At 38.6% G+C, this 20388-nt stretch overlaps 1 protein-coding gene across 6 annotated transcripts in view; it reads left to right on the top strand.

Moving 5' to 3' along the window:
• SBF2 (SET binding factor 2) overlaps positions 1–20388 on the top strand; it is a 595850-nt gene that overhangs the window by 545671 nt on the left and 29791 nt on the right. For 5 of the 6 annotated variants that reach the window (XM_030560381.1, XM_030560383.1, XM_030560382.1 and 2 more), the window contains 3 exons: positions 5201–5302; positions 6570–6755; positions 20028–20154. In XM_030560381.1, the coding sequence (XP_030416241.1) occupies positions 5201–5302; positions 6570–6755; positions 20028–20154 (415 nt within the window). The remainder of the gene's footprint in view (positions 1–5200; positions 5303–6569; positions 6756–20027; positions 20155–20388) is intronic. The other variant, XM_030560385.1, reaches the window with a different exon arrangement.

The following is a 20388-nucleotide window of genomic DNA, read 5'->3' on the forward strand; positions in this document are numbered from 1 at the left end:
CTCCTTTCTCCCACCAACTCCTGGTGGATCCAGATCCAACCCCCTTGGATCTAAAAACAAGGAAAAAATCAATCAAATATTAAGAAAAAGGCTTTTAATTAAAGAAAAGAAAGGTAAAGGAAAACCTTCTGGGAGAGATTAGCATACCAGCTACTCTCTCAGACAACAGATTAAAAATACAGAGGATGTTCCCCTAGGCACAAATTTAGTTACACAAAAAAATACCCAAATACCCAATTTGATTCTACCTCTAATTGTGTAAGACAAGTTACAAAGAAATAAACCTAAACCTATTTATTCCTTTCTGAAACTTACTACTCTGATAAGAGGCTGGTTCTTTGATCTTTTTCACTCTGGCTGAAACTGAAACTCTCAAACAAAGGAAAAACTTCCCTACTTCCTTTTGAAACATCTTGTTCCACCATTGGTTCCTCTGGTCAGGTGTTAGCTAGGCTAGGTGAACTTTTTAACCCTTTACAGGTAAAAGAGGCATTAACCCTTAACCATCTGTTTATGACACCATCACTTCAGACTACTGGATACTAAGCACAATAGACTCAGCATATATATCCTGCAATGTCTTTCTATTTCCTCCCACACCATCTGTCCCTTTTCAGGGACCCATGTCATGAGTGTGTTCTAAAACAAGTTCAGACTCTACATTCATTTGGAGCTACAGAGAAAGTGCCTTGTCTGCATCAAGGCAGGGAGTTTTATTCCCGGTATTTCCCTAATACCCAAAGCAAGAGGGTTCTTGGGCCTAGTCTAGACCTTCAAAACCTGAATAGATACATCAGAAAGTTGAAGTTCCACATGGTTTCCATTGTGTCAGTTATACTTCTCTATATCCAGGTGACTGGTATGCTGCCCTCATCTTACAGATGCCTTTTTCCGTTTGGCAATCCACCCTGGCCACAGAAGGTTTCTGAGGTTCATGGTAATAGGAGGAGATAACCAGTTCACCATAATTCCCTTTGGCCTATTGTCAGCACTGATGGTTTGTACCAAGTGCATGGTAGGAGCAGCAGTTTATCTCTGCCATTGAGTTGTCCAGGTGTATCCGTACTTGGACATTGGTTGGTACAGGGCTGCTGCAGTCAACAGGGGGAAAGCAGCATATATCAAATCCTCCATTTGTTCAGCTGCTTAGGCCTGATAATAAACAGAAAAATCAGTTTAATCTCCATTTCAAATAAGAGTTTATTGTTGCAGCCCTAGACTCAACTTCAGTCTGGGCTGATCTTCCCCAACCAAGGTTTCTGGCTGCACAGGACCTCTGTGCAGCATTCAAAGAACAATCACAATACAGAGGTGCCTCAAGCTTGTATGGTGCATGTCTTCCTCTACATATGTGACCCAGCATACTGGGATCCATCTCTGGGGTATGCAGACATGGCTAAAGTCAGGCTACTGCCCTCACATACACCATCTGAACAAATTGGTATGCATCACAGCCAGAATGTCGTCATCTCTGGATTCATGGATGGACCAGAACAATGTGTGCAGGGGAGGTCCTATTCTTACCAACTATCTCCTCTGTGATTTTGGTAATGGATACTACTTCTTTGGGCTGAAGAGCTCATTTGTGGGATCTGCAAGCTCAGGGCATGTGATCCCTTCATCAGGTCAAACTACACATACATGTTCTTGAATTGCATGCAATATTTCAAAAGTATCAACAGTTCCTGCCATACAATCAGGGCAAGATTACACAGGTGCTCACGGACAACACCACAGCTATGTTTTACATAAACAAGCAAGAGGTTATCAGGTCACACAGCTTTTGTCAGGGGGCTCTAAAGCTGTGGAAGTTTTGTATATAGAACTCTAGGCCTCACACCTGCAGGGAGTTCAGACTTACCTGGCAGACCAGCTAGGCAGATCATTCAGCCTTGATCACGAGTGGTGTTTCAACCCAAGTAGTAAGATCAGTACTTTGGGTGCAGGGAATTCCTACAGCGGATCTGGTTTCAGCTCAGCAAAACAAGAAATGCTATAAATAAGATACAAGAAGTGGGTGCAGCTTAGGCCTCATCCTAAATTCCTGTCCAACGTACTATCTGACGGTCTCCTAAATCAGCCAATATACTTACTGGTCTTTTTTTACCGTAAGTCACGTGCTCATAAAGATGAACAAAAGCTCTATACTCTGGATATATGCGAAATTTACCTAAATAGCACTAAGCCCTTTCTTCCCAACTCTTTGTTTCCTATGTGGAAAGAATGAGAGATCCTATTGTACTGGCACAATAACTCTTTAAATGGATTGCCAGCTGCATTGCTATGGTCTATACTGCTGAAGTTTGATGCCTCCTGTGAAATTGTCAGCACATTGAATTAGGGCACATTTGGCTTCTGCTGTCATGAGAATCATAGGGTTAGGAGGGACTGTAAGGGTCATCTAGTCTAACCCTCTGCCAAGATGCAGGATTTGTTGTGTCTAAACCATCCAAAACAGATGGTTCTCCAGCCACCTTTTGAAAACCTCCATTGAAGGAGCTTCCACAACCTCCCTAGGTTCATGTAAGATCAGTAGAAAGTTTTTCCTGAGATTTAATCTAAATCTGCTATGCTGTAATTTGAACCTATTGTCCTGCCTTCTCTGGCAAGAGAGAGCAACTTTTCTCCATCTTTTTTATGGCAGCCTTTCAAGTATTTGAGAACCACTGTCATGTCCCCTCTTAATCTCCTCTTTTCCAAACAAAACTTACTCAGTTCCTTCAGCATTTGCTCATATGGCTTACATTCCATCCCTTTGATCATCTTTGTTGCTTGCCTCTATATCCTTTCCAGATTCTCTGAATCCTTTATATACATTGGTGATCAAAATTGGACATAGTATTCCAGCTGAGGCCTGCCCAGTAAAGTGTTTCTATCATCTCCCATGACTTGCATGCATTTCTCCAGCTTACTTATCGGCATGTCATGCGGGACTGTGTCAAAAGCCTTGCTGAAGTCCAGGTATAATATGTCTACCATATTCTCCGTATTGACCCAACCAGTTACCCTGTCAAAGAAGGAAATCAAGTTGGTTTGGCATGAATTGTTCTTAGTAAATCCGTGCTGGCTGCTAGTGATTAGCCCTTCATCCTCCAGGTATTCACAACTTGAATATTTTATACATTAATACCTGGGAAGCTACTAGAGCAAAGTCAGGTGGTCTGTAGTTCCCTGGCTCCTCCTTTCCCCCTTTCTTTAAATGTTCCTATTGTTAACATTTGTAGAGTGGTGATGTGGTCCTCTGTACATACCTTTGCTAGCCATTATGCAACTACTGCAGCATCACAGGATGATGTGAATGTGGGGAAAGCAGTCCTACAGCCCTTCTTCAGAAGAGACTCCTAGGCCCACCTCCATTGAGAAACAGCTTGGAGCTACAGTGGAATACACAATCACTCAAAGAAGAAAAATGGTTACTTACCTTCTCGTAACTTGTTCTCGAATATGTCCATTCCACAACCCAACCTTTTCCCCAACTCATCAGATTCTATCTTCTAAGATTCTGGTATGAAAAAATGAAAGGAGGGGTAGGTCTGTTCCACCCATTATATCCCTGGGTCCGACCAGGGGGAAGCTAAGATGCGTGTGTAGCTGCCCCTACAGGTACTGCTAGGAAAAACTCTCCAGCACCCATGCATGAGATGCGTACACACTTACAGTGGAATAGACATACAATGCATCTCAAACAACAATTACAAGGAGGTAAGTAACAGTTTTGTATTTATGTATCATAAGTATTTTAAATACTTCTGTAGTATAAGTATTTTTCCCTTTCACATCTTTTGGTAACAAAATAAATGCTATTTAATAAAGGCTCAGAATATGAAAGATGAATTTTCTAAAGTTATGTTTTGTTTGGGAGTCTCTAAGGCAGACTGTCTTTCACTTTTTCTCCACCTTCCATCTGTTCTCCCTGAGTCCTTTCTCTTGTACTCTCCTTTTGCAGCTGATTCTTTTATTTTTTTGCATCCATGAACCTAGATTTGTCCTATATTGTGTCTTTTCACCTACATTGTTTTCTTTCCTGTAACATAGTCAACATCTTTTCCATTCCTCACTTTCAAGCTTTGAGACTTTTCACTGTTAATCTTAATCTTGTTTGGATTGTGTCCAATACAACACGCAATGGGTTTCTTCCTACTGTTGAAAACTGAAATAGCCATGTTCGGCCTACATTAAAGTTGCTTACATGAATGTGTTCTACTGTGACATTTGATCTTGGATTACCATACACCATACAAATGGTAGAAACTAAAAACAGAGACTTTCTCATTTTTAGGAATAAAATTGTTATTCATTACATAAATCAGGAAGATGCTCACAAAATATGAGCTTGATAACAAGAAAGAGACTCCAATCCTACAAAACACTTTTCAGCACACATGTAAATATAATCCCATAAAGAGTCACACTGAAATCAATAGGACTGTTCATGAGGGTAAAGTTACAACTATGCTTAAGTGTTTGTAGGGCTAGTACCATAATGAATACTTGAACATATACTTGCCCACATCCCAGCCAGCCTGGCCAAAAACAAAATATAAGAGAAAAAAGAGTTGATCTATTTCCATAAGACAGAAACTTGCTTTCTAAATGAATAAATTTAAAATTCTGAAGAGTTTGAACAATCGACGTTCTCTGTAGATATGGTTAAAGAAAAATTAACTCATCAGTTACATACCCAGTAAAACAGACAGACAACAAATATATACTTAAATTTTTGGTTACCATTTATTCAATACACAAAGTACACTCACCTGCAGAAAAAACAGCACACGTGTCTAACTTTTTTGAATATTAACATTTGACAGACAGCGGATTTATTAAATATGTGTGATCAGAGATTTCACACAATTTAATAAAATCACTGGAAATATGATATGGGTAGTATATAGATGCTTAATAATATAGTAACATCTTGTTAAATAGAATGATACGGTGATTATCTTACTGTGTTTCACTGATATGATGATTATTGTTTTGTCTCTATTTACCTGGCAAGGATTTGTAAACCTGTTAAAACTTCCTAAATAAAATAAATGGTTTAATATTTAGATAGACAGATAGAAATAAAATGTATTTAATATTTATAGTTTAAATCATGAATGGTATGGTATGATATGAATCTATAAGCATTTGGCAATATTAACAGATTAATTCTGCACTCTTAGTATGTTACTTATTTTTTTATGTTATGTAGCTTCACAGGATAATGCAATTGAGTGTGGTGATATCAGAGCTCCTTGAGAATGGTTCTTCAGTTATGGTTTGTTTGGAAGATGGTTGGGATATTACTGCACAGGTAAGCTGCTATTACAAATTTGTGAATGGTGGGAGCTAGTAAACACCAAGCATTGGATTTTGGCCAAGTAGCTGTAATTTTCTTACAACTTTAAACAACAAATTCTTAAACACAGCTTGTCGTGGCAGCAGGGAAAAGGCAAGGGCTACCTGGATCTGCCCCCACTCTTCATCCATTTTGATTTTCAAATCCCAAACAAGCAGTCAAAACAGTATGCTTTCACCCAAGGTCTTGATGGCCCTGCACAATTCAAGGGCCTAACCAAGGTTTGCAGCCCTGTGTAGACTACTGCATGAGGAAAGGCTAAAATTCCCCACAAGAACTTGCTTAACTTTGTGGCTGAAACACATTTTGGCACACAAGGTGAGTTGGTGGGCATTACACCCTTATTTCTACCATTATGTGTTCGAGAGACTCTTTCCCATGCACACTCACAGTTCTGACCCTGTAGCATCTGCTGCCAGGACAAATTACTAAAGTATAGATCTTGTGAAACAAATCATGCATTAAATGGAAAGCGACAGCTGAGCTCATTCAGTGAGTAGATTGTGCCTGTGTAAATGCATCATAATCCAAAAGGTACATGCAGCAAATCAGTAATTCTGTCAGATCATTTAAGAACCTGACACATAACTCATAGCTCTGTACAAACAAAAGCACAAATGAAACTTAACACCGTCCACTCCGCCATTTTTAAATTATAAGGGAGGAGTGGAGGGATATAGACAGAGCAGGAAGAGACCCAGTACTGCCTTTTAGCCACTACCTGCTAACTGATAAAGGAAGGACTGCAGGTACATGGCATTACTCCAGAGGGTATAGTCCACTACCTTCCAGGTCCTTTTCTGAAATCCTCTGCCAACTGAGATGGCCAGCACCCATTTTCTAAATGTTTGTCATTCTTGTCTATTGAGAAAATGTTTTTAATTTTAATTTAATTTTTTTTTAATTAAAAATATTGTAGTGATTTCCAAATTCTGTAATCACTCGAATTTGCCTGTTTCCCCTCAAATTCAGTAAAACCTCACTTTAGTTGAAGCTCTCTTATATGAAACTTGCTCTTATCCAAATTTGAATTATTTCTGCCATTGTAAATCACTTATCTAGTAACTTTCCTAATTAATAACTTAATATATTTTAATGCTTTTCATGCCTTGCAGTATTTCATAAAAACAAGTTTAGAACATTTCAGTTTGTTGAACAAAACTCTAGATTTAAATATGATATATCTAATATTAATGCCAGCGCACTCTGTTTTGTGATCTAGGTAGTGTCTCTGGTGCAATTACTCAGTGATCCATTCTACAGGACGCTTGAAGGCTTCCAAATGTTAGTGGAAAAAGAATGGCTCTCTTTTGGTCATAAGTTCAATCAGCGTAGTAATGTGACCCTCAATTGTCAGGGTAGTGGATTTGCTCCCATTTTCTTACAGTTCCTGGACTGTGTGCATCAGGTAAGCGTAACAAATCTATGCCTATTCAGTGTTTGGAAAATGGATGCATAGGGCCATCATTTCAGAGCCATTAATAGATAATGCATTGAAAAAGAAATAGGGACTTCCCTTTCACTCTTATGAGATAAGATTTCCCTTTTTTCAGGAAAAGGAGGGAAAATAGTGAAGCTATTGGTAGAACATACACTGTCCATGCTAAATAGTAGTAGCTGGTATTGTGTATCATGTAAGGTGATTTAGAGGGATTTCAAATAGAAGCTCTGTGAGTTAGAGGCAAGCTCCACATAGTACACAAAGGAGCTTAAATCACAAGAAGGCTTTACTGATCAGGTGCAGACAGTACATTCATTTTCTACAAAGAGAATGTCAGCTGTCCTATATGTGGCAGCCAGCTCTCCTCTTTGCAGGTAACTGTGGGGAGACTTTTCACTCCGTCGGTTTTGGAATAAAAATTGGCTCACCAATAGATCTTGAAGTGTATTTGTAAATGGAGAATCATCATTGAATTGGGTGTGTTTCTAGTGGGGGCCTGTAGGGATCAGTTGTTTTGTCCCTGTGCTATGTCACATTTTTAACAATGACCAGTAAGAAAACAGAAAAATCTCTGATAAAATATTCACGTGACACAAAAATTGGGGGAATGATAAAAAAATTAAGAGGATAGGTCACTGATACAGAGCAGTCTGAGTTGTTTGGTAAGTTGGGCACAAGCAAACAACATGTTTTAATATGTAAATTATACATATAGGAACAAGAATTTAGGCCGTATTTATAGGATGGGCAACTCTATTGTAGATAATCAGCTGAATATGAGCTCCCAGTGCAATGCTGTAGCCAAAAGAGCTAGTACAATCCTTGGATGCATAAATAGGAATTTTGAGTAGGAGTAGAGAGGTTATTTTACCTTTATATTTGGCACTGGTGCCGCTGCTGCTGGAATACTGTGTCCAGTTCTGGTGTCCACAATTGAAGAATGTTTTTTGATAAATTGGAGAGGGTTCAGAGAAGAGCCATGAGAATGATTAAAGGATTAGAAAGCATGCCTTACAGTGATAGACTCAAGGAGCTCGATCTATTTAGCGTAACAAAGAGTAGGCTAAGGGATGACTTGATTACAGTCTTCAAGTACCTATGTGGAGAATAAATATTTGATAATGGATCTTCAGTCTAGCATAGAAAGGTATGAAACAATCCAATGGCTGCAAGTTAAAGCTAGCCAAGTCAGCCTGGAAATGATACATACATTTTTATCAGGGAGGGTAGTTAACCATTTGAACAATTTACCAAAGGTCATAGTAGATTCTCCTCTTAGAGATCTGCAGAGCAGCAACTAGGGCACCATTCACACTTTTACTAAGCATTATGCCCTGCTTCGAGTTTCTGCCAAGGATGCTTCTTTGTTTCAGTGATCCTACAGTCAGTGTGCAGAACACTTCCTTGTCCCCTCCTCCTCAACGTACACTGCTGGGAAGTCATCAACAGTGAATACCTATAGGGACCAGATCTTGAAGAAGGAAAGTTACTTACCTTATAGTAACTGGAGTTCCTTGAGGTGTGTGTCCCCTGTGGGTATTGCATGACCCACCCTCCTTCCCCTCTGCTCGGTTTCTCATTTGGTTCACAGTGGCTACTATCTACAATCAGATGAGCTTTTTAAATTTGAAGTTGGGAGCCTTCTCAAATGACCCATTGTTGTACTTTTAATTCAGACACATACTCCTCCCAACTGTGTTAGCATTAATTCCCTAAGGAAATCTAAGAAATATTCCTCTTTTGGTTAAGCAGTACTTAAGTGCACTAATAATCTCAGGTCAGAGCAGTCAGGACTCCAGTACTGAGATCTGCTTGGTGGTCATTTGTTCACCAAATTCTGCATATTGGTCATCCAATCTAAGCCAATGCCATTTCCTTTCTTTTGGCAGATATATTCTCCACACCTTAATGCCCAGAGGAAGATGTATATTACAGGCAGGGCCAGTAACACTGGCTATTATTAAGAGAGTGTGTATATTTATTTATTTCAGAGTAGCAGGCATGTTAGTCTGTATCCGCAAATTTGTTAGTCTCTAAGGTGCCACAAGTACTCCTGTTCTTCTTGTATTTATTTATGTAATTATAAAGTGTCTTGTTTTGAATTTCCATATTTAATGATCCTGTTTCCCACCTTGGAGAGAGACTGCTATGAAATCCCAGTGTAAGGAATCTGTGAACCTTAGCACAAAGAATAGGAAAATGTATCCATGCTTACCTGAAAATTTCCTTTCTTCTGGTAATAAGGTCCACAGATCTGTCTCACCCTGCAGAAAACCAGATCATCCAGAATAGAGATGGAAATTGATATCCAAGGATTTAAGTTTATAATCATTAGGTAGACTGCTCTACAGTAGGAGAAAGATGTTTTTCCTCCAAGTATATGTAACATCATCTGTAATTTAAGAAATTAGATTTGAATTATCCTGGCCAGGGAAGTTGTCTCAACAGGAGGGAACTTCATGTTCTCCTGTTGCCAGTGACTGAGAGGTCTAGTTCTGCCCCAAGCTGCACGCAGGATGAAATACCCATTGTAACGCATCTGTGGACCTTATTACTCAAAAAAAGGAAATTTTCAGGTAAGCATTGATAAAGTTTCCTATTCTGCCCATCTTTTTCGAATGCAATGTTGATGTAGCCATCTTGACCCAGAATATTAGAGAGACAAGGTGAGTGAGGTAATATCTTCAACTTCTGTTGGAGAGAGAGACAAGCTTTCAAGCTTACAGCGAGCTCTTCTTCATCTCTCTAAAGCTTATTTCTCTCAGCAACAGAAGTTGTTCCAATAAAAGATATTACCTCACCCACCTTTTCTCTCATCTTTTTTTGGCCAATTTAAGTGTTTCTATTACACTCCAAACTACATTTCTCTCTGTAAAATCAGCTATTTATTTTTTTCTAGGATAAGCCATTCATTTACCAGAATTAATATTTTTATAGTGTCCTTTAAAAAATAAGAGTAAATTATCTATTTGTTTTTGCTAGGGCTAAAGAGTATCATTTAGATAGTCTTTAGGTGCTACCGGACTCCTCGTTGTTTTTATTTAGAAAAAACTATCTTTATAACTAATGTGAGGGTATTTTTAAAATACAGTAGCAGCTTCCCATATATGGTACTGTGAATTTCTTTCTTATCTATTTTATGTTTAGGAAGTGATATAAATTATTAATATTTTGAACAGACACACTTTACACAATGGTTGTAGGCTAAGTATATGATATAGACTCATAATTATGAATAAATTATCTAGGAGTAGTTCATAAAACTTTCTGAAGATAGTCTTTTAGTCCATTATGATATATTGTTGACTTAACAAATTCTAACAATATTGCTACAGATTTCAAGGGTATGATTTTTGAAAGTCGTCCAAGTTAATATGTATGCTTATATAGAAATTTGTCTTGAAGAATCTGATCCTAAATATTTATACCATGGTGTTTCTATGAGTAGTGCCCTATGTTAGTTTGTGTGCAGCTAGATATATTATTATTATTATTATTATTATTATTACATATTATAATCAGATGGGAATTTGATCCTAAAATTTAATATATTACAATCTATTATGCAAATAGCCCATAAATAAACACTGAGAAACATTTGGTCTCTCTTCAAATCTCTTTTTTAACCATTCATTTCAGTTTTAACATCTTGAGTGCAATAAAATTTTAGAGCCAATGTGCATAAATTTGTCAGTCGTTGAGCTAAAGTTACAAAGAAAACATATGAAACGGTGATTCCTAAATTAGAACTGCATCATCTTTTAAAAAGTCATTGTTTATGCCAGTATCTCCAGGTGTCAGCTAAATTATTAATACTAAATCCTGTTTCACAATAGAAACATCTGGCAGATAGTTTCATTGCTTCTAAGAAGATAGGATGAGTTAAAATGATGTCATTACAGGAAGCTCCCCTTATTTTATACTTCAGCTATATCTATTTGGTATTTTGATAAATATAGCTCAACTGTATACTGAACAAATGATGCTCCAGAATTTAAATAAAATTCTCCATCAATTTTAGGGTCCAATCCTGCAAAGAGTTACATATGTGAAATACTTTAGTTACATTAGTAGTTACAATGAACTCAGTATGACTACTCCCATGAAGTTATTCAGCTGTTCATGCATTTGCAACGACAGCTTCTTGGCGATTACTAGTTACTCTATAGAATATTTAGAAATTTTTTTGATTCATTTAAATCAAATTAATATTTATTTGCATTGGGATTACAAAATTAAAAGATATTATAAAACTGGAAATCTACAAATAGTATTCTGAAGAGAACTGAATAAATTCTGGAACTTCAGGAGTAGGGCCGGCTCTCCTGTTTTGGCTGCCACAAGCAGCAAGCCGAATTGCCACCACGGATGGCAGGGGCAGTTCGTGCGCCGTTAGGGTGGCACGCACGTTTCCGCGATGGCAGCCATTCAGCAGCAGCTTCTGTCTTCAGTCAGAAGACAGAAGCTGCGCCACCACCGACAGCTGAACATAGAAGCTGCCACTGAATTGCCGCCGCCGCAGAAACATGCGTGCCGCTCTCATAGCACACAAACTGCCCCCGTCGTCCTCAGCGGCAATTCAGCACGCAGGTTCGGGGGGCAAAAATGCACGGACTGCCACCCCTTGCAGATTGCTGCCCCAAGCACCTGCTTGGAATGCTGGTGCCTGGAGCCGGCCCTGTTCAGGAGTCTTTGTTCTAGTCTTTATTTTAGTTACAGTATCAGAAACATCTGTATGTTTACTTAGCCAATTTAGGTATCCATTACATATGTGTTATCATTTAGGATAGGAATTTCAAAGGAATCTAATGGTGCTAAACACTCACTCCCTGATTTACATTTCTGGGTTGCTTATGTGAAAATTGCATCGTTAACCAATATTACAACCTTTTATACAAGTTTAGGGTCTGATCCCTTTCAAATCCATTGACTGCAAGGGGGACAAAAGCCGATAAATTATAACTAAATATACTTAACCTTTTAATGGGGTTAAGTAACCTGCAATGACTAGTGACATCTTTTTTGTGTTTATTTGTAATCAGTTAAATAATCCCAACTACCTTCTCTTACAGTAGATTTCCAGGGCACACAATTCTCTCATTTCTGATTGTCTGAGCTACATTTTATCAGGGACTTTTGACCTCAGGAGCTCACCACTAATTTGAACTTTGCAGATTGTACTGTAGTTGGAGAAATAAATGCAGTGATCACCTAAACCAGTTCTGGCACCTCTCCCATATCCAAGTATGCAGAAATCAACTCTTAAAACACAAAATAATAGCAACTATGTCATTCATAGACTCATAGACTCATAGGTCAGAAGGGACCAATCTGATCATCTAGTCTGACCTCCTGCACAAGGCAGGCCACAGAACCCCACCCATCCAGTTTTATAACAACCCCTATCCCAGGATCGAGTTATTGAAATCTTCAAAACCGGTTTGAAGACCTCAAGCTGCAGAGAACCCACCAGCAAGCGACCCGTGCCCCACGCTGCAGGGGAAGGCGAAAAACCTCCAGGGCCCCTGCCAATCCGCCCTGGAGGAAAATTCCTTCCCGACCCCAAATATGGCGATCAGCTAAACCCTGAGCATGTGGGCAAGAGTCACCAGCCAGCACCCAAGAAGGAATTCTCTGCAGTAACTCAGTTCCCATGCCATCCAACATCTCCCCGCAGATCACTGAGCAGACCTATCTGGTGGTAATCCAAGATCAATTGCCCAAATTAACAATCCTATCATAACATCCCCTCCATATACTTATCAAGCTTTGTCTTAAAGCCAGGAAAGTCTTTTGCCCCCACTACTTCCCTCGGAAGGCTGTTCCAGAACTTCACTCCCCTAATGGTTAGAAACCTTCGTCTAATTTCAAGTCTAAACTTCCTAATATCCAGTTTATACCCATTCGTCCTCGTGCCTACATTAGTACTAAACTTAAATAATTCCTCTCCCTCCCTAACGTTAACCCCCCTGATATATTTATATAGAGCAAGCATATCCCCCCGCAGCCTTCTTTTGGCCAGGCTAAACAAGCCAAGCTCTTTGAGTCTCCTTTCATAAGGCAGTTTTTCCATTCCTCGGATCATCCTTGTAGCCCGTCTCTGAACCTGTTCCAGTTTGAATTCATCCTTCTTGAACATGGGACACCAGAACTGCACACAGTATTCCAGATGGGGTCTCACCAACGCCTTGTATAACGGTACTAACACCTCCTTATCCTTGCAGGAAATACCCCGCCTGATGCATCCCAAAATCGCATTTGCTTTTTTAACAGCCGTATCGCATTGGCGACTCATAGTCATCCTGCTATCAACCAGCACCCCAAGGTCCTTCTCCTCCTCCGTCGCTTCCAACTGATGCACCCCCAACGTATATCCAAAATTCTTATTATTAGTTCCTAAATGCATAACCTTGCACTTTTCACTATTGTATTTCATCCTATTTCTATTACTCCAGTTTACAAGGTGGTTCAGATCTTCCTGAATAGTATCCCTGTCCTTCTCCGTGTTAGCAATACCCCCCAGCTTCGTGTCATCCGCAAACTTTATTAGCACATTCCCGCTCTTTGTGCCAAGGTCAGTAATAAAAAGGTTAAATAAGATCGGTCCCAAAACCGATCCTTGAGGGACTCCACTAGTGACCTCCTTCCAGCCTGACAATTCACCTTTCAATACGACCCTCTGGAGTCTCCCCTTTAACCAGTTCCTTATCCAACTTACAACTTTCATATTCATGCCCATCTTTTCCAATTTGACTAACAGTTCCCCGTGCGGAACCGTGTCGAACGCCTTACTGAAATCTAGGTAAATTATATCTACCGCATTTCCTTTATCTAAGTAATCAGTCACCTTCTCAAAGAAGGAGATCAGATTGGTTTGGCACGATCTACCTTTACTAAATCCGTGTTGCAATTCGTCCCAATTACCATTGACCTCTATGTCCTTGACTACTTTCTCCCTTAACATTTTTTCCAAGACCTTGCATACTACAGACGTCAAGCTAATTGTTTTCCTGCAGAAGTAAATTGCATTATAATAATTTCTACAGTTACTTTAGCTCCAGAAGTTTCAGAAAAGGGATCTGGTTGAGAAATTATTTCATTCTCTACACATACATCCCAGCCAGGATTTGAACAACAGTTTATTTTTATTGCCCTTTAAATTTGGTAAACTACTTATTGGCACTTAGGCAGAAATTAGGATGCTGTAAAATTCATGACAAACAGCAAATCTGTTGATCTATAAAAATATCCATCCTTTGTACAATTCACTAAAAATTCTTAACATGGAAAAAATGTATGAAACTACATATAGTGTGTATATTTGTAAATGTAGCTTTTTGTGATCTGTCAGTTTATTATTACATATGGCATTGCTATCCAGAATTAAAGTATTTGACCACTTTTAAATCTGTGCATTCCAGTAGAAGCATTGTAATCCCACTATAATTCTGTCAATCTTTTTCTTCTCCTTTTTATAAAGAAATCTGAAAAGCTTTTTCCTTCATAAACTTGGTCTTCCACAATTTTTTTATTGAGAAAATTACATTTTTGAAAATTATGTCTTACACATCTGTATCAGTACAAAAGCTATGAGAGTTTAGCAGTCTTCATTATGGAAATAGAGGGGACAGAATAAGGAAGTATGCACCGAACTGGAAGTTTTTACGGTGGCATAATATTTTAGATATATGCCCAGTAGCTAACATTCAAATGAGAATTCATTGTCTGAAATACTGTATATGCGCCTATCTATTCCTATAGGGATTTTTCCTATATTACTCCGATCCATCACTGCTATACATTGGTACCTAATTTCTTTTTGATGGATTCAGATTCAGAAATTTGTTAAACTAACACATCTGATACTATGCTCCCAAATCAGCTCTCGCAGAAAAACAATCATAGACAAACAGCATGTCACTTTGGACAAACGTTTTTCAAGCAGTGTATCTGACCTCTCAGTCCTTGTCCTCAAATGAAACCTACACACCTTCAAAAGGCAAGCCTGGGAGCTTAAATTCATAACTTTTCTAGACACTAAAAATAATGGTCTTAATAAAGACATTGGATGTATGGCACATTGCAACAATCTGTAACCTAGTAACATCCCTTTTTTGACCTATGAATGACTGCAGAGGGGTTAACTGGCCACTTCACTTTGAATGGTCCCTTAAAACATATGTTAATTACTTTTGCTAAACAATCTGTTTCACCTTGTATTTAGCTGTGACACTCTCAATACCTTTCCCAGACCTGAAGAAGACTCCCTGTAGCTCAATAGCAGGTCTCTTTCACCCACAGAAGTTGGTCCAGCAAAAGATACTGTCTCATCCACCTTGTCACTCAAGATTTTTAGCATTTCTGAAAATCTAAACCTGAACCACATAAAAGCAGATTTGAGTATTTAATGCCAATTGAGCATACTCCCATGATCTTCAGGGGTTTCCATTTAGTTTGATATATTGTAACTGTAGTGATTAATGATAAACATTTCTTCCCTGAGGTGGATGAAAGAAGGGAGATAGCGGAACAAAGAGCAGAAAGAAAAGTTGAGATGTAAAATGAAAAAGAAAGGAAGGAAATGAGAAATAAATGCAAGAATATTGGGAATATTGCAAGAATAAATGAGTATGGAGGTGTTAGTGTTATGATAGACAAAGCCCCATGAGATTTATATTTCAAGTGATCCATTTAATTGGTAGCTCTGCTTGTGTTCTTAAAATAGTGTATTTATCTTCATTTCATCTGAAGGTTTACATACAGTTTTCTTAATTTTGAAAATGAAATTAAAAGGTAATAAAAGGAAATTGCCATGTGACATTGTTCAGGCCAAGAACTTAGCAAGCGCTAAAAGGAGTTAGACATTGAAATGGATAACAAGTATATCCAGAGTTGTTATAATTAATGCTAACAAATTTTGGAAGGGGTATTAAAGCTCATGCTTAAGGGCTTAAGCTAGTCTCTAAATATTAATGATCAGAATGAGACTTTTTATCGCGGGGGCAGATTATCCCACGTCAGTCTACTGAGGAATTTTTGCACCTTCCTCTTAAGCATCTGGCACTGTTAGACAGGATACTGAACTAGATGGACCTTTAGACTGATCCATGATGGCAAATCTTCTGTTCCTAATTGAGAGTCTATATTATGTTCATTCATGTAAACATATAGAATTATATATATGTCATGGCAAGACAACTTTCTAACATGTTTCTTTCTTAATGTAATTGTAACATTGATGACTCAAAGTGAGAAAAACAAACAAACCAGTAGATCGGCACTGCTGTAATTGATGCAGTGGTGTCAATTTAGCAGGTCTGGTGAAGACCTGCTAAGTCGATGGCAAAGTGCTCTCCTGTCAACTCTGGTACTTACATTATTCTTGTAACTGAAGTAGCATAACTTAGGTTGACTTACCATGGTAGTGTAGGCAAGGCCTACGGCAAAATACTTGCCATTGCGCTCTTTGTGTATTTCTACTAGGATGTCAAGTATCAGAGGGTAGCCGTGTTAGTCTGGATCTGTAAAAGCAGCAAAGAATCCTGTGGTACCTTATAGACTAACAGACGTTTTGGAGCATGAGCTTTCGTGGGTGAATACCCACTTCCTCAGATGCATGTAATGGAAATGTCTAGGGGCAGGTATATATATGTGTGCTAGCAAGCAAGCTAGAGATAACGAGGTCAGTTCAATCAGGGAGGATGAGGCCCTGTTCTAGCAGTTGAGGTGTGAAAACCAAGAGAGGAGAAACTGGTTCTGTAATTGGCAAGCCATTCACAGTCTTTGTTCAATCCTGAGCTGATGGTGTCAAATTTGCAGATGAACTGAAGCTCAGCAGTTTCTCTTTGAAGTCTGCTCCTGAAGTTTTTTTGCTGCAGGATGGCCACCTTAAGGTCTGCTATAGTGTGGCCAGGGAGATTGAAGTGCTCTCCTACAGGTTTTTGTATATTGCCATTCCTAATGTCTGATTTGTGTCCATTTATCCTTTTCCGTAGAGACTGTCCAGTTTGGCCGATGTACATAGCAGAGGGGCATTGCTGACCTATGATGGCGTATATTACATTGGTGGGTGGCAGGCCAATCCTTGCCCACAGACAACCTGCCAACCTGAAACATATTCTCACCAGTAACTGCACACCACACCATAATAACTCTTGCTCAGGAACCAATCCATGCAACAAACCTCGATGCCAACTCTGCCCACATATCTACACCAGCGACACCATCACAGGACCTAACCAGATCAGCCACACCATCACTGGTTCATTCACCTGCACATCCACCAATGTAATATACGCCATCATATGCCAGCAATGCCCCTCTGCTATGTACATCGGCCAAACTGGACAGTCTCTACGGAAAAGGATAAATGGACACAAATCAGACATTAGGAATGGCAATATACAAAAACCTGTAGGAGAGAACTTCAACCTCCCTGGCCACACTGTAGCAGACCTTAAGGTGGCCATCCTGCAGCAAAAAAACTTCGGGAGCAGACTTCAAAGGGAAACTGCTGAGCTTCAGTTCATCTGCAAATTTGACACCATCAGCTCAGGATTGAACAAAGACTGTGAATGGCTTGCCAATTACAGAACCAGTTTCTCCTCTCTTGGTTTTCACACCTCAACTGCTAGAACAGGGCCTCATCCTCCCTCATTGAACTGACCTCGTTATCTCTAGCTTGCTTGCTAGCACACATATATATACCTGCCCCTAGACATTTCCATTACATGCATCTGAGGAAGTGGGTATTCACCCACAAAAGCTCATGCTCCAAAACGTCTGTTAGTCTATAAGGTGCCACAGGATTCTTTGCTGCTTCTACTAGGATAATACTCAAAATTGGTGGGGTCTGAGTAAGCAGCCAACTTTGAAAAGAAACTGTTTTTATGCTTCCTTTTCAAAAAGGTGCATCCTCGGATATTGTGTGTGACAAAGATATCCCGCATCCAGTGTGAAATAATGACTAATAGAGAGAGTTTAGCCCAGAGAGCAGCATATCATGAATCAGATTTCTCCAATTTTTTTTATATATATATATATATTATGGCTGTCAGCGATTAAAAAAATTAATATTGATTAAAAAGATTAATTATGATTAATCACGATGTTAAGCAATAATAGAATAACATTTATTTAAATATTGTGAATGTTTTCTACATCTTCAAATATACTTATTTCAGTTACAACACAGAACACAAAGTGTACAGTGCTCACTTTATATTTATTTTTTATTACAAATATTTGTGCTATAAAAAACAAAAAGAAATTGTAGTTTTCAATTCACCTCATACAAGTACGGTAGTGCAATCTCTTTATCATGAAAGTTGAACTTACAAATGTAGAATTATGTATACAAAAAAACTGCATTAAAAATAAAACTGTAAAACTTCAGAGCCAAGTCCTCTCAGTCCTACTTCTTGTTCAGTCAATCGTTCAGACAAACAAGTTTGTTGACATTTGCAGGAGATAATGCTGCCCGCTTCTTGTTTACAATATCACCTGAAAGTGAGAACAGGTATTCACGTGGCACTGTTGTAGCCAGTGTTGCAAAATATTTACGTGCCAGATACACTAAAGAGTCATATGTCCCTTCATGCTTCAACCATAATTCCCCAGGACATGTGTCCATGCCGATGATTGTGTGATGGGTTGGACCTCCCCCGTCCGGGATGCCACCTGTTGTACTGGGGTTTCACTGACCCTCTGCTGCTCCACCAGCCTCGATTCCCTCTCCCTGTTTTGCTGAATTAGGCTCCCCGGCCTCTTGCAGCACATACACACAGGTAGAGCAGACACAGACTGAAGTCAGCTCTGGGTGAGAGGACTCACCCAGGACTCACGTGCGCAGGCCCTTTGGGGGATAAACCCTAAATAATACTGTCTTGTGCTGTATAGAAAGATCTGCACAGCGCAAGCTTGTAAAAATTCTCCCTCTCCCTCAATGTGGAAAGAGAGATGAATAGCTTCTCCCCTCTCCTTCCCCCCCAGATATGAATTGCACAAGCTGGGTTATTTTATAAACAAGAAACAAGTTTATTAACTACAAAAGATAAATTCTAAGTGATTATAAGGGATAGCAAACAGATCAAAGCAGATTGCCGATAAATAAACAAAAAATGCAAACTGAGCTTAACACGCTAGATAGGTAAGATATAAATTAGCTGATGATGCTCGTTAGAAAAATGTTGTGTTAATTAAATTTGTGACTGAACTCCTTGAGGGGGAACAGTATGTCTCCTGCTCTGTTTTACCTGATAGCTGACATATATTTCATGTTATAGCAGTCTTGGATGATGACCTAGCACATTTGGAGCTTCAATTTTTTTTCTGTTTTGTCTATTTGAAAAGCCCATGTAATTCTTTATAAATTGTTAGCATATTAGCAGTCATAGGCAAGTCTAAAAAACAAACCATATGTGATAGAGAGGAAAATATCATTAAAGAAAATCTCCATCTCAAGATTCACAGTGATCATAAACAGTACAGAATGAAAAGGGGATTATTTTCAAAATTATGAAACATACTGTGACAATGTCCTTGTAACTTTCTATATTTTGAAAACTTATTTATTTACCTCATCCAACTTGTCTCTTAAGTTAATATATCCTGTTGGACTTACTTCTGTTGGTGAAAGAGACAAGCTTTCAAGATATACAGGCTCTTCTTCAGGTCTGCTGAACTATCATTACTTACTTAGCTATCATTCCAATATAAAGCAATGTCACATTTATCCAAGTTAACTTTGGCCTAACGTGAGTATAGCTGGATGTGGGATACTAGATGCTCATTGCAGATGAACCAAATTTGATATTAGGGGGAAATATATCAAACTTTGCAAATACTTCGGAAAATGGAGACTAAGCCTAATATTAAATAGCTTTTGTGAAAATGGTGTCTGTTAAAGCAGCCAAAGATAGCTATACTGTTTATGCAGAAAAACTTCTGTGCTTTTAAATTGAAAATTAGGATCACACTATCTATACTCTAGCATTTTGATGGAGCAGACATTCTATGGTTTAACTCAGCTGCAAAATGTCTTAAATAAAAATACCAGGAAAAGAACCTGCATAAATGGATCCATAAGGAGGGTAGGTAAGACAGTAGCTTTTAAGTACATATTTGTTATCAGCATTCACAGGGTTATTACTTTGTCATTATATTTTACCTTACTGTCCTTTAAACATTCTTGTTTTACTGTAGTCAATATCTTTTTTCTCTTCTGTATATATTTTGTAGATTCACAACCAGTATCCAACAGAGTTTGAATTCAATCAGTATTTCTTGAAGTTCTTAGCTTTCCACTACGTTTCAAATAGATTTAAAACATTTCTTCTGGATTCAGACTATGAAAGACTAGAACATGGTATGTGTAGAAGAATGTGGTTGATGCTCCTTCATTTTTTTTCATTTCTTTATTATTTTACACATTTGCCTTTAATTAATATTTAGTTCACAGGAGTCTTTCCATTGTGAGATGGTGCTAATGATTACATTGCAACCACCTAGAAACATAGAAAAACTTACTAAGTGCTATGTAAGTGCCAGAGGTGTGCTGGAATTAATTCTGCGTACAGAGTCATTGACAGTTATATTTGGT

The sequence above is a fragment of the Gopherus evgoodei genome, chromosome 4, assembly GCF_007399415.2.
Source record: "Gopherus evgoodei ecotype Sinaloan lineage chromosome 4, rGopEvg1_v1.p, whole genome shotgun sequence".
Taxonomy (NCBI): Eukaryota; Metazoa; Chordata; order Testudines; family Testudinidae; genus Gopherus; species Gopherus evgoodei.